Here is a 15,511-nt window from a genome sequence, read left to right on the forward strand (position 1 = left end):
TATATGAAGCCCTTGGGAATGGTCATCAGGAGATTTGGGGTGAGGTGTCAGCAGTATGCTGATGATACCCAGCTCTATTTCTCTGTAACATCTGAATCGGGAGAGACTGTGCAAGCCCTGGACCGCTGCCTGTACTCGGTGGTGGGCTGGATGAGGGACAATAAACTGAGTCTGAATCCTAGCAAAATGGAGGCGCTGTGGGTTGGTTGTTCCCAAGTTCAGATAATTGGTCAGTTACCTGCTTTGGATGGGGTCATACTCTCTCTGAAAGAGCTCCTCTGAAGGAGCACCCCCGTAGTCTGTGGGTGCTCCTGGATCTATCTTTGTCGCTAGAGGTCCAGGTGACCTCTGTGGCTAGGAGTGCCTTTTACGAACTTCGGCTAGTAAGACAGCTGTGGCTGTTTCTGGACCGGAATAGCCTGACCACTGTTGTCCATGCACTGGTAACCTCCGTGCTGGATTACTGTAATGTATGTGGGGCTGCCCTTGAGGTTGGTCCGGAAGCTGCAGCTGGTGTAAAATGCAGCAGTGAGACTGCTCACTGGGGCAGGGTATCGCCACCATGTCACCCCACTGCTGAAAGAATTGCACTGGCTGCCCATTTGCTACCGGGCCAAGTTCAAGGTTCTAGTTTTGGTGTACAAAGCCCTATACAGCTTGGGACCAGGATACCTGAAAGACTGTCTTACCCCTTATATACCCAGTCGATCACTGCACTCTGCAGATGAGGGCCTCCTGCCGATACCATTTTATCAGGAGGACCGTTCCGCACAACATAGGAAATGGATCTTTAGTGTGGCGGCACCTACCCTGTGGAATTCCCTATGCATAAATATTAGTCAGGCGCCATCTCTGTTATATTTTCGGCAACTATTTCAACAAGTCTTTAAGTCTGCGTCTGTGTTGGAATTGCTTTTTAATATGTTTTTTAAACCTTTTCCCTCCAAACAATATGTTTTAACCTTTTTTAAAAGATGTCTTGAAAGCTTTTTTTAAAAAAATGTTTTTTAAGATGTTTTGTTTTGATGTCTTTTAAAGTCTGTTTTTATGATGTTTTAAAGTGTCTTTAGTGCTTTTGTTTGCCTCCCTGGGCTCCTGCTGGGAGGAAGGGCAGGATATAAATCAAATAATAAATAATGTTGCTGAATTTCAAATTCTGGGTTTGCACAGTGTGATTGCTTAGTTGCAACATGCAAGCAGATCAGGGCATATGGCATTTCTATAACTTACTACATGTTGTCACAAAATCTTTTGAGGCAAGGCTTAAGGAGGAGTCCATGCCAGTTTGCAAAGTCTTGCTTTGAGGATGTATTCTCTCTAAATAATTTGGTTCTTCTTTGGTATGAACATCTATTGTTGCTCTTAAAACCCAGATTTTCCCCTGGATCCTTATGGATGCTCTGGGATTAATCTCTTAATCTCTAATGTTCTGTCTTGCCAGAATTTCCATTTTTGTTACTCTTGTGCTTTGGCGTTAGCCATAGTGTCTCTTACAAGCACAGCTCTGTGAATAAGGTCATGCCCAATCTGCTTTCATGCTGCTTCTGTTTCTGGAGAGTATTAGCAGATATTGATTGTATACAATACAAAAATGATTTCTTCCTCATTATTTTATCAGCAGTTCTCTTCTAATAGAACTTTGGCTTTGACCTTATTGTGGGCTAGCTACAAGCTAGTACTGTTAAAATTGTAGACTGTTTTTCATAGTTATCTAAGCAGATGTGAGAACATGAAACTTTTTAATATGAATTTTCACAGGGTTTTCTTCATCGAGAAATTCAGGTTTTCTCCTCAAGAGGCAAGCGCAATCAACAGGTAAATGTTGCACATTTCCCTTAAAAAATGAATAAATTACATTGCGTGCAGGGCTGGCACAAGAGGGCGGCCAGGTCAGGCTCTGGCCAACGGCCCCTCCTTAGGGTGGGAGGGTAACGCTCCTGTTCCATGATCTGCAGCAGCGGTGCCACTCGACCCTGCCACGAATTGAGGAGAGGGAGCTCCTAGGCACCCCCCATACAGTGTGGGTTTCAATAAGCCTGCACACATGCCCCACCTACCTCTTCCGTTGCTGTCAATATCATGTGCATTGCATGCGCATGCCTGCCATCAACCAAGATGGTGATGAGGGCTTCCTTAAGGGGCTGACATCCCTGTTGCCCTCTTGGTTGATGGTAAGCATGCATGCGCAGCGTGCATAGCATTCACAAGGACAAAAGAGGTAGGTGGGATGTGTGGGTGGGTGCTGTGGGCCCAGGGCAGGCTGGTGCCCAAGGGCCCAGTCATGATTGTGTGCATTATCTCTGCTCAAGGAGCTTGATATACATCAGTACCTCCCTTTGAGCAGTGTTCCTGAGGCACACACTTGATAAGAAGCAAGATTGCTAAAGTAAATTGAAAACTTGCTTTGAGACATACATATGCAGTATACAGTTACAAACCAGCAACTTTTTTTCTTTCATCTTCAGATTTCTTGCTTAGGAAAGTACATCTATAGCTCTTGTGATTACAGAAAAGTGTGTATAAAACAGTAGACTACTAGGCTGTGCTCCAAAGAACCGCACAGTTGTTCTACGTGTCAAACCGGTGATTGGGCTTGTTTATTGAATAGCAGCCCATCTGTACCACATTGGCTTGCATTGCACAAGAAACTCAGCCATGGTTTATTAAATTATGATTTGTTTGGTAGTCTGAACCCTGCCCAGTAGCTTACCTGTGGTTTGTTTACTGCCAGCAAGTCACTGTCTGAATCCATGGTTTGCTTGTTTGGCTTACAACAGGGGTTCCCAATCTGGTCTGTGAGCTTCATAGAGGTGGTCTGCAGAATGTCTTGGATTTGTGGTTGAAGAAAGGAGAGGATGACACATCCATTGCATAGAATAGTCATACTGATTTTTAATTGTATTTTTCTTGCAGCTTTTATTATATACTGCGTTGTATTACAATTTGAATTCTATGGAGCGATAAAAATACAATTAAAATATAGTATATAAGAAATAAAAGAATCAATTATATCTCTGTTCCATCTGAACTGGGAGCGGTAGCTGAGGTGCTGGACTGGTGCTTGGAGGCAGTGATGGGCTGGATGTGGGCCAATAAATTGAGGCTGAAACCTGAAAAGACAGGGGTGTTACATGTCCAGAGTTCTCATGTCCAGGAGGTGGGGAGATGGCCTGTCTCCAGCATGATCTTTGGAGATTCAAGTGGCCTCAGTGGCTAGGACTGCCTTTTGCCAGCTTCGGCTCCTTTTGGATAGAGCTGACTTGGCCCAGTACTCGATGCTCTGGTAACTTCCAGGTGGGATTATTGCATGCATTCTACCTGGGGCTGCCCTTGAAGATGGCTTGCAAATTTCAACTGGTCCAAAATGCAGCAGCCAGATTACTGGCTGGGGTTCCTTTTAGATCTCATATAACCCCAGCTGCATTGGTTGTGAGCTTGTTTCTGGGCCTAATTTAACATGCTCACACTAGTGTTTAAAGTCTTGAATGCCTTAGGTCCCAAATATTTGAAAGACCAGACCCTTTTGGGTGCTGAGATCAGCAGAGGGGGGCCTTTTGGTTGTTCCACCCTTGGAAGCTCAGGGGGTAGGAGAGTGCATTCTCTGTGGTGGCCCCTAAGTTGTGGAACTCCCCACTGAGTTGTGTCTGGCAACTTCGCTGTACTGTTTTAGGTGAATGCTGAAGACGCATCAGTTATCCGCCCTTCACCCAAAGGTCCCAGGGCGGATTACAACCAATTTAAAATAAGAAATTAAAAACAATTTAAAAACAAACTAAAATCCCAAAATAGGGTGGTTCCTAAAAATGCATGTCTCAGGTGTCAAAGGCCGGGGTAAAGACATGCATTTTTAGGAATCACCCTATTTTGGGATTTTAGTTTGTTTTTAAATTGTTTTTAATTTCTTATTTTAAATTGGTTGTAATCCGCCCTGGGACCTTTGAGTGAAGGGTGGATAACTGATGATGATAATTAAAATTCAATTAAAATGGCTTGAGGGGCATTAGATGGTCCACCAAGACCCCCAGCAATTTTCAAGTGGTCCATGGGATAAAAACATTTGGGAACCACTGGCTTACACACCTTGGTTTGTTTTAACTGTATTTATTGATTGATAAAGATGTTTTTAAAGATGTTTCGGAGTATTTTTAGTGCTTTTGTTTACCACCCTGGGCTCCTACTGGAAGGAAGGACAGGATATAAATCAAATGAAGAAATAAAATGCAAGTACCACTTATATACCAAAATGGCTTTTAAGCCGTTTACAACTATACAATCAATTATAAAATCTATACATAATTAAATTACACAATAAAAATTCCATCAGAGCATTAAAATATCCTTAATTAAAATATGCAATAAAACAAGCCAGTTAAAGATCATGACAATTAAAACAGTTTAAAAAAAAAAGTTAAAACAATAAGATCAGAAATTTGAGTTCAGGGGAATGCTTGCCTGAACGGGTGTGTCTTCAAGAGCAGGCAAAATGCCAATGGTGATGGGAGTTCTTGTGGAATGCACTCCTTGCTGAAATACAGCATTGGTGACACCAGTAAAAAAGCCTGTCTCCGTGCTACTGCAAGCAATAATCATCAGGCTGTGGCCAAACTAACCAGGTTTCATTTGCTGATCTTAATGCTGTTACTGGGTAATGATGTGGAAGACAGTTTTTCAGGATACCTTGGCATGTGAGCCCAGCATCCTTCCTTAACCACGCTTCTTGGGCCACCAAACCTCAAATCCTTGAGACAAGAGCATCTTGAAAACAAACCAAGCTTGGAGAAACGGTCCATAATTTGTTTGTTCATCTGTGAGACAACTCGAGATTTGTGCTCAAACCATTTGTGTGTGAGTTATATGCAAACCAGGCTAGTGAACTTCATTTTGAAATTCAGGGAACTGAACTTTCCAAAGCAATTGGATTTGGAATGGGACTTTACTCATCAAAGGAATAAAATGATAAAATCCCACTAAACCCTTTAGATCCCATCCTTAAGAAGAAAGCAAAACGACACTTGCAAATGTACTTTTGAAGACATCTAATCTTTTGAGGGGCTGAGAAACATTTCTTTAAAAAAAAAGAATAAGCAACATTGAAATTAGCATAGAAATTGTTTACATGCCTTTATAAACGGTGGCATTGGTTTAATAACTCGCATTCAGGAAAATGGTATGCAGATTTCAATATCTTCATTTAATAAAACCATTCAAATTGGTTATTACCTTCAGGCTAATGTCCAATTATTTCTGGTGTGGCCTTCTGTGTGGGACAGGTTGCTGGTTCAATCTTGAGTCATTTCTGGGTTCTTTCATTTCCTTAACTACCTGAAAAATTGGGATTCTCTTCCAAGTTAGCAATCAAATATGAATTTTCTTCATATTTTCCCCTTGACTATTAGAGTACTATTTCAGTGATAATTCATTTTTATAAAAGGTGAATTCTATGAGACCAACCCACTTACACCACCATAAATTTATTCACTAGTGTGATGGCATATCACAATATCTCAGGTCAAAATATAATTCAGCAACTGAATTTATTGGGGCGGTGGAAGAAGGGAGTTGCATCATGTTAGAAAAGCTAGCGCAGTTGTATAACATTTTGTATCTTGACTGCTTGGTTCTAGTAAAATAACTCTTTGTTACAGCATTGTGTATATCATATCGGCACCCATGTCTCCAGTCTTTGGATTCCTTGTAGACAGAGTTGGAAGGAACGTCACCTGGGTTATATGTGCTGTAGTGGTTACTCTAACTGCTCACATAATGTTGGCTTTTACTTTCTGGAACCCTTGGATTGCCATGGTAGGTATTTCCTCCAATGTTATCTTCTCTAATGCAGCAAAGTGCATACCTAAATCATCCCACACAATAAACTGCATTTCTTGTATTATACTCTTAAAAATAAATGACTGTGGATGGAATGCAAAATAAAGGATACTTGTGTGTAATCCCAGTTCCTTCCTCCCAAATACACAGCACGGATGCTAGACTTTTTTTTATAACTGCTTCAGGGCATTAATGTTGCCAGTGTGAGTTGTATTGCTTATCAGCTGGGCAGCTGTGCTATATGCCATTTGTTGGGTGTTGCACTCCTCATACATAAAGCATTACCTCTATTGACTAGCTACTTTACGTACCCACATGCTGTTTTTGTTTCAGAATACGCTAGTGTAAATAGCCCCTTATCACTGGGCAACTGAGTAGAAATAGGACATCCCATTTGTTAAGCCTGTATAATTTGCTCCTTCTGGAGCTGTTGGTAGATCATACTTAATGTATGTTTTATTTTAATGCTGTTTTCCACAGTGTTTCCTGGGAGTAGCTTATTCCCTGCTGGCCTGTGCCTTGTGGCCTATGGTAGCTTTTGTTGTCCCTGAACACCAGCTTGGAACTGCTTATGGCTTGTAAGTAACAGAGATTTGGATTGCGATTCTTTGGGGTGAGCATTTGTCTTTTTTAACCTTTGTGATTAATAGCATTGCCACTGTTTGGTTTATTTGCTGTCACATAGTATATCCTTTGAGTGCAACTCATTCAGCTGATTAATTTTAGCGAATGCTTTAGAATATCTAATGCTTCACCTAGTTACTCTTGATGTAAATGTCTAAAGATATGGAAGCTTATTTTCTTGGATTCAGTCTTGGGAACTGAAAATTGTTCTTGAAATCAGGGCTGCTAAAAGGATTTTCTCGGCCTGATATAAAGTTTGTGTTGAGGTCCCTGTGTTGCCTTGCTTTACAGGCCTGACTGGGTATCTCTCAGCTTGGACGAATAGAAAAATAGCAGACTAAGGAAGGGACAGGACCAGCACATGTGCACCAGAGCAACACATGTATGTCAGAGCCTGAACAACTTTCAAGCCTGCATCTTTTGTGGGCCTCCTTGAGAGAGTATATTACTGTCAGTCCATACACGCGTGCAAGCACACACAGGTTGTGGGGTTACAATTAGTGACACTGCCTGAAAATGGTATTGCTAGGGAAAGCAAATAGGAACTCTCCTTTTTAAAAACTAGTTATACGTCATTGTTTAATATATGTGTATGGCTTTTTATTTCCTCATCTGTGAGCTCATTTGTATTTTATAAAAAAGTGGGGCAATCTTTTAAAATAGGTTTCTTATTTATTAGTTGAAAAACTGGGTTTTGTAAGCTAATAGTCTTAATGCTTTGCAGCATGCAGTCCATCCAGAATTTGGGTCTAGCCATCATTGCCATTGCAGCTGGTATGATACTGGATTCCCGAGGCTATCTGTTCCTAGAAATCTTCTTCAGTGCTTGTTTGTGTTGTAAGTATGAAGTTGTCATGTTGGGATAACTAATCATTTGCATGAAAGGAAGTTGCAAAAAGAACAATGCTGAAGTTCCTGGTGGATTCTCAGCTAGGTCCACAAGCTGCGATTTCTTTCCAGCTTCTGAATGGCTGTTTCGCTGGATTTTAAAATAATGTTAGCTGGAATAGAACTGTAGGGAAAACATAATTTTAGGCTATTTCATGCAAACACTTTTCTAGCATAGAGGCAAATCCTACATAGGTGTGGGTATTCAAAACCCACAGGGGTTCTTGAAACCTGGGTGATGTTAGTGGTGATTCACCCTGTGTGCTGCCTGGGGAACTGCAAGATAAGAAGCCTCTTGGACAGCAGTAGGCCAAAGCAGGGCATGCCTGGTGTTGTGAGAGAACACCCTCTGAGGAGCTTCCTATGCATTCACATTGGTCCCTATAATTATCTGACCCCACCCCATAATACAAGAACATCTGAGCAACAACGGGAGTGCTGCTGCTGTTCAGGGCCTTGTGGCAGACCTGTCTTGATTCTCTTCCACTTTTGTTTTGTATGTATTTAAATATTTGTATACCACATACCTCTCAAGGCAGTTTGCATCAGATTTAAAAGAGAAAATACAAGTCGCCATAAGGATATCAAACAATCTAAAAAAGGCAGCAGTAAAATGATAAAATAGCAGCAAGTAACATAATTTTAAAAGCCTGGGCCAACCTAAAATTAGTTAAGGGCAGATATAAGCAGTCAGGTCTTTATTTTTAAATGGGCTCCAATTTACAAGGCCATCATTATCATTATTATTATTACTGCTGCTGCTGCTACTATTACTAGCAATGATCATGATCATGATAATATTGATAATAATAATATTTCCTGCCCTTTCTCTCAGTAGGAGCTCTAAGGGCATGGCAGGTTCATATGGGTGCAAACAGTTCTTCATATAACCTGGCTATTTGACTTGGTCCCCTTTAATCCCTGTCCTGGTTCTGCTCTACCTGCTTTGGTCTCTTCATTCCTTTTGCCTCACAGCACCGAACCTCGTTCTTGGGACATATGAAACTGCTTTATATTGAGTCAAACCGTTGATTCATCTAGTTCAGTATTGCCTACTGTGACTGGGTATTGAACGAGGGACCTTCTGTGTGGAAAGCAGATGCTCTGCCACGGAACTGCAGCCCTTCCTCCTTGTCTCCTTGATGATAATTGGCTCTGACAGGATTGCAAATGGGTGTACCTGTGTGGAAAAAATTATGTGACTGCAAATATTTGGAATCAAAACGGTGTCTTATATTTTGCACAGGACAGTCCCTTTTGTTGTTCACCTGAGAACACTCTTTGTGCAAGGGAAATCTCATCTTCGTTCTTGTTTATATTGTTTAGGTTGATATAACTTATTTTTGCTTTTTAGTGGCCCTCATTGCTGTTGTCATGCTGTACTTTGTGAACCTCCTCAGAGGTAAGCATCTTCCTTTTGTTACTCTCTTCACTTGAGGCTTGTGTGTTTGAGTCTGAGCAACTTGTTCAAATGATGATCTTAAATTTAAGAAATGTTGCACAATGTAGTGGCACAACAATGGTACTGACAATGAATTTTTGCAGTGGTAATTGTGCTTTTTAATAGCCTTATTTTAAATCCTCTTTGTTTACCACATCGTGGTCTAGTCCAGTGCATGAACTATAGATAAACTTTCTATCTTCCATGAACCACTTTCAGAAAGTAGCCCATAACTTTCTTCCTTTTAGTGAGTATAAAGCTACCTTTATTGCCTACATTGACAAGCAACTGTCTAACTGTGAAATTATCTGATTGACCTTCTGAAATGAATAGAGGATTTTTTCCTTTTGTGAGTTGTAGAAAAGGCAATAGAGGATATAGGCACAATCTCTTTGATCTGACCAAAGACTATCATTTGTTGGCCTATTGAAGAGCATAGTTTGAAATCTAAGCTGAGCAAATGCATGTCTCAACAGGGGAAAAGTATTTATTTCCTGCACATAAGCAACCTTTTAATGGTCTGATTTCATTTTAATCTTTCAAACTGAGGACTTAGAATTCTTCATATATTGAAAGGTAATTTTGGCCTCTTCAGCAAAAATTACATCATTACATATATGGTCACAAATGTCCTGAGATGACATTACAGGGGAAATGAAACGATTTGATTTTTTATTTACGGTCATAGACCAAACTGAACATATACAAATACACAAATGCACAACAATACTTAAAAGAAACATTAAACATAATCACTCTTGCGAGATACCCTCTTACTGCATATTAAAACAATAAAATTAAAATATTAAAATTAAAAAGAGAATTGTTTAATCATTGCTTTTCGACAAAGTTAATTTTGGCCTCTTCAGAAAAAATTACATCATTACATGTATGGTCACAAATGTCCTGAGATGACATTACAGGGGAAATGAAATAATGTGACTTACTTCCATGTATCAGAGTTTATGGCTGAAGTGTACGTTCTGCAAACTTCAGTGTGAAGGAATTAGTTTGCCTCTAAGTACATTACTGATGGATTGGCCTCACGGCTATCTGGTACACGGAAGAAAGGGCGAGTAAAATATGACACGGATGTTCAGTAATCTGCTGTACCAGTATGACAATTTAGGAGTGAGTTCCTTATGTCTAGGAACTGCTCGTGTCAGCCATACATTTAGTTAAATGTCTTATATTCTTTAAACCCTATAGATTTTTCATGTAGTGAATGATCTCTCTCCCAGGTGAATTGAATTATTTTTGCCCAAGTTGTAATTACTTAAATGGCCCACATGGGGTTGTGTCACAATATGAATTGGGACTCTCTGTAAAACTTGCACATGATCTGTTAAAGGCATGAGTATCTTTTCTGCCATAGGAGGTGACCTTAACTGGTCTGCAAAGAAAAGGGAAAAACTGCAGAAGCTAGCTGTGACTGAGTAAGTATGTAATGGTGGCTCTAACCTAGAGCATGTGTGGTATATTTCAAAACAATTGGACTGCAGATGAAAACAGGTTTGGAAACACAAAATACTATATGCAGAAAATCTAGGAATTAATATGATGGTAAAATACCTTCAGTGAATGAGGTCAAAGTATTCTTCATCCACAGTGGGAGCAATCACTATAGCATGTGTTTAAGCATTCATGTCCTGTTGGAGGTAGCTTAAAGCAGGTCGGAAAAAGTGATGTAATGATTCACTTGTGTATATGGGGTAACGCGTTGTAAACAAATTACCTTTGGTTTGAGAAACATGCAGAGGGTAAATTAGTAATTGTAAGATGATGAATGGTTGCCATTTTACGTGGTGTTAAAAATTGCCTGTAGTCACCCTGGTTGGTGTAAGACATTAGCTACCAGGCCAAGTTAAAGGTTCTAGTTTTGGTGTACAAAGCGCTATGCAGCTTGGGATGAGGATACCTGAAATATCGTCTTACCCCTTATATACCCAGTCAATACCTGCAGGTGAGGGCCTCCTGCAGATACCATCTTATCAGGAGGTCCATTCTGTACAACATAGGAAATGGACCTTTAGTGTGGCGGCACCTTTCCTGTGGAATTCCCTCCCCTTCAGTATTAGACAGGTGCATCTCTGTTCTTTTTTTGGCACCTATTGAAGACCTTCCTCTTTCAACAAGCTTTTTACGTTGAGACCATATCCCAGTCTGCGTCTATGTTGGAATTGCTTTTTAAGTTGTTTTTAACCATGTGTTTACATATGTTTTGTTTTAATATGTTTTACAGGCATACCCCGCTTTAACGTACGCAATGGGACCGGAGCGTGTATGTAAAATGAAAACGTACTTAAAGTGAAGCAATTATCTATGCATGTACTGCACTGCAATCGCCACTAGATGGCAGTGGCGTCATGCCATTAAATGTCCATAATTGCGAAGCACGCATACGTTAAGTAGGGTATGGTGGCGTATGGAGCATGTATGTTATAGTGAGGCGACGTTAAGTGAAGTGACATTAAGCGGGGTATGCCTGTATACGTCGTTTGTTTTTAAGATGTTTTAAAGTGCTTTTAGTGTTTTTGTTGTTGCCCTGGGCTCCTTCTGGGAAGAAAGATGGGATATAAATTTAATAAATTAATAAAATAAATAAATAAATATGCAAACAGTATATGTGGCTCAGAAAATGCACTTTTAAAACCACTTGTTCATCATCTTCACAGTTCTTAAAATAAAAACATATTTTTATCTCTTGAAACTTTAGCAAGTCACAAAGCAAATATGTTATGAACTTTGGCATTTTAATCAAGGGGAGCTAAGGACTGGGAGCACAAAATGTTTGGGTTTTTTTGTCCAAATGAATCTGTTGCTGTAATCAGATGACTACTTGCTATAGTGCAAAACGTCCGGTGTACACACCATGTAGAAAATGCTTTGTGGGTAAAAAGTATGCTGTGAACTGACCCCCTCTCAAGTTACAAACCCAAGGCCCTTCTTGGCTTGAGAAACCGAGCATTTTATTAGCTGTGGGTAACTTTTTCCAAGGTACATTTAGAAAATATTTCTGGTATATACATTGTTACTCAGTATATTGATATATACTCACTTTGTGTGTATGTGTGTACAGGCATACCCCTCTTTAACGTATGCAATGGGACCGGAGAGTGTACTTTAAGTGAAAATGTACTTAAAGTGAAGCAATTATCTTCACTTGTACTGCATGCAATCACCACTAGATGGCAGCGGCGTCATGCCAGTAAAGTGTCCGTTATTGCGAAGCACGCGTACTTTAAGCGGGGTATGGTGGAGTATGGAGCATGTACTTTATAGCGAGGCTACTTTAAGTGAAGCTACTTTAAGCGAAGCTACTTTAAGCGGGGTATGCCTGTATTCATGTTAATAAATATTATTCTAAATAATAAATCACAAAGAAAACATCTGTAAGTCAACCATTAATAAACCATGTATTGTTGAATAAAGGATGAAACACTTCAATTAATTTTAAATTAAATTAAAGCATATAGTTGACTGTTACCTTAACTTGGAGTTCCAAACTCCATTTCTCAGTCAGTATTATTGTTGGTGCATTCTAATCTTTTGCAAGACACTCAGTATGGATTTAGGATCTCTGCTTTAGGTTCTTTCCAGTGGCAAGTATACCTGTGATTCAGTTGTGAGTGCTTTTCCTCTCTCTCGCTCTCTCTTTCATAATTATCTGTGTTCCAGGTGATACTATTGAGAGATACATTGCATCTGAAAAGTCTTCTACATTTATCTGCCATTCAGATATTGTGACTGTACTCTATAGCTTAGTGCTGTGAGCTCTCTCATTCTGCAGGACAAACTATTTCTTTAAAACCTGTATAGCCCTTGAATGTTTCCTAAATACATGGGATACTTTATTAAAAGGGGTACACACATGAATCTGTGTTATCTCCTTAAAATGATGCCTAGGACATAATTGAATTGAGTGACATTTGGGCACTATAAAGACAAACTTCAGGGTTTTTTCATCTGAGACACATCATGGCCATTTTCAATTTCTTAGAGTGGCAATGCAAGTCAACAACATAGGGCGAAATGCAGCGTAGTGTGTGTGAGCATCCATTTGGACAACAGGACTTCTTTCTTTTGTCCCTTCCTGCAGCCCCCTATGTCCTCCAAAGTCTGCTCCAGAGAGTCCCTCAACCCTCAGGAGTAAATTTTGGAGGTACATGAGAAGCTGGAGGGGAGAAGAGAAATCAGAAGTCTTATCGTGGAAGTGAATTGCTGTTTTGCAAGCAGTCAGACATAATTGCATGTCATGCATTGCTGCTGTGTAATCTTAAGAGCAGTGGCTTTCAGGGTCATTCAGGGAAGCCTTTCCATAACTTTCCCACCAAAGACCATTGCAAAGTATTCTGAGGAATGTTCTAGATCAAAGGTGGGAAACTTTTTTTTGCTCCACAGGTCAGATCTTTGTTAGATACTAGCCTCACTGGCTGAGCTTGACAGGTGAGTGAGTCTGGCCACCTGCCAATCATCAGGTGACTGGGACTTCAAAGTGCCCAAAGTCAGAACTTCAAAGCATGATGCAGGTCATGCAAGCACCTGAGCCTTTGGCTTTAGCATTCATCAGCTGACGGGTAGTAGAGCCAAAACCTGCTTTTCCCTGCCTGTGCACATTCGGGAGCACACTTCAAGGCTCCTAATTGTGCATTGGCACTGCACCTCTACCTGCTCCACACCTGATGCCACATACAATGTTACGTGGGTGTGGTTTGGAGAAAATGACCTTATGGGCCAAATCTCCCCACAGGCTGGAGGTTCCCCACCCCTGTTACAGACAATAATTCATTTGTTTAAATGTATCCCTGTGGAAAGTGTTTCACAAAGGGTGATTTTGAGCATGAAATAGCTGGGGGAAGGGAGAGGAGCCTCCTTGAGCCTCTTGGATGGAAGATGGGATATAAATGTAGTAAATAAAACGATTGCTCTTCATAAGAGCAAGTCTTATCACAGGAGTAGTTGTCATTTGTCGGTTGGAATCAGTTTAAAGATCTGAAAAGTGTGACGGGGAGGGACCCTCTTACATTCAGCACTTGAATGATAGGAATCCAGTCCTTTGTGTTTGTTCAAGTCTTTAAAATATTTTATTATACCACCAAATTCATATTGGTCACTTCCTCAGTGGTTGACTTACAAGCTATCATTTCTTAAATGAACCCCTATTGAAGACTCTGGTTGTTTTGTTTTTTATCTTCCTTGTGAATATTTTGGAAATTGTTAGATGTGATTAAAAATGCGCTGGGAATGTAATGTATCCTTCAAGCTCCAAGCTGTGCAGTAGCCTAATGTATTGACCACAGCAGAGGTTCTGTTACAGCCCCAATTTAGCAAAATAATTGCAAAAAATTAAGGAATCTGCAATATGTGCCACTCTCCCCACTGCTTCTATACTGTTCTGGTTTGGCTGGAACCATACTTGTTTTTATATAACTGTATGATTATATTGTTGCAACCTGACCTGGGATTTTATGGTGAAGGGCGGTCAAGAAATCCTGGATAGATAATAAAAAGATAAATAAAATTAAATCCACAAACCGCATCTCTTTCACCAACTTCACTGAAATGAATGATAGGTGTATGATGGCCCACTGTTCCTCCTGCATGCTTCCCATTCATTGAAGTGAATCATGTTTTGGAGACTTTTGTAGTGCATTATCCAGAACAGACATCCCAGTATGAAAGCAGTTGCTTGTTTGTGTCTGAAGGATGCTGCTTTCTTTCAGAAGCACCGACCAGTCTGCGATGGCTGTTGGAGCATTCTCAGTTGAAATTTAAAAGTTCAGAATAGCACCACAACACTCCTGACAAGCACAGAAGAGCCTATAAGCAAACTGTTACAATAACCTTTTGCTACACTATTTTTTGCAGAAAAGAAATCTGAATGGGAAATATCTTCCAGAAGCCAGGAGCAGTTGATCAGCAGCATGTCCAGTTGAAGAGTGTTTTGATGTATGTGTGTGAACAACTTGATGCACAGAGCTTGGACAAAATTGCTGATTTGGAAAACTTAATAACATGCCTTGACCTTGTTAGGCCTGGACTTGTATGAACTATCAAATTTGCCTCTTTGTCAAGGCACTTGGACTGCAGTTGAATCTAAACTCTTGTATTTGTATCTACACATCACTGAAGAGACTTATTGTTGAACTGAAGTTGTCTTCACCTTGTCGGAGCAGATCTTTTGGTACATGGGCTGCACTTTAAATCTTTGTATTGTGGAGCAGTGATGGTTTGCCTACTAATAATGGCATGTTGTAATTCAATTTTTACTATAATTTGTATTCTGATGGTTGCCTTACAAAATTAATCTTTCTTTAAGTTCTTATTGCAAATGGTGGTTTCGTAATAAAAGCGTGGTAATGCCTTGGAGGATCACTTCAAACTTTAAATGAGATCTTGGTAATCAAAGTGTGCTGATAGACTGATTTGGACAAATACAATGTAGAAGTAAATACGATGTCCTCTGAGAGAACAGATGACTTCTCTAACAGGCTGCTAAGCAGTCTATCTTGGGTAGGGGAATTTGTCTCCTGTTTTGCCAGCTGGAACTGTATTCTGTCTTAAAGCATACATTTTTTGTTAAAGGCAAAGCTTAAACCTTGACTGACAAGGTTAAAACTTGCTCTTTGCATTGAAATGTTCACCTTTATAAATAAATAATGAAGAAGAGAGTGCTGGTCTTTACTGTCTATCAAACTTGTATGACTTACTCTCCTTTCTTTAGCTGGCAAC

The 15,511-nt window shown here is 40.1% G+C and overlaps 1 protein-coding gene across 3 annotated transcripts in view; it reads left to right on the plus strand.

Annotated features, from left to right (window-relative positions):
- Nucleotides 1-15,448, plus strand: part of MFSD1 (major facilitator superfamily domain containing 1) — a 35,327-nt gene extending 19,879 nt beyond the window's left edge. The window contains exons 10-17 of one of the 3 annotated variants that reach the window (XM_061637176.1): nt 1,759-1,815; nt 5,646-5,802; nt 6,307-6,404; nt 7,175-7,287; nt 8,693-8,740; nt 10,155-10,215; nt 11,022-11,060; nt 14,648-15,448. In XM_061637176.1, coding sequence (XP_061493160.1) covers nt 1,759-1,815; nt 5,646-5,802; nt 6,307-6,404; nt 7,175-7,287; nt 8,693-8,740; nt 10,155-10,215; nt 11,022-11,037 — 550 coding nt within the window. In that variant the 3' untranslated portion in view covers nt 11,038-11,060; nt 14,648-15,448. Of the gene's footprint in view, nt 1-1,758; nt 1,816-5,645; nt 5,803-6,306; nt 6,405-7,174; nt 7,288-8,692; nt 8,741-10,154; nt 10,220-11,021; nt 11,061-14,647 lie in introns of those variants that run through there. The other 2 variants (XM_061637177.1, XM_061637178.1) reach the window with 2 other exon arrangements.
- Nucleotides 15,449-15,511: the final 63 nt, after the last annotated feature.

Source organism: Rhineura floridana, chromosome 7 (genome assembly GCF_030035675.1).
Source record: "Rhineura floridana isolate rRhiFlo1 chromosome 7, rRhiFlo1.hap2, whole genome shotgun sequence".
Taxonomy (NCBI): Eukaryota; Metazoa; Chordata; class Lepidosauria; order Squamata; family Rhineuridae; genus Rhineura; species Rhineura floridana.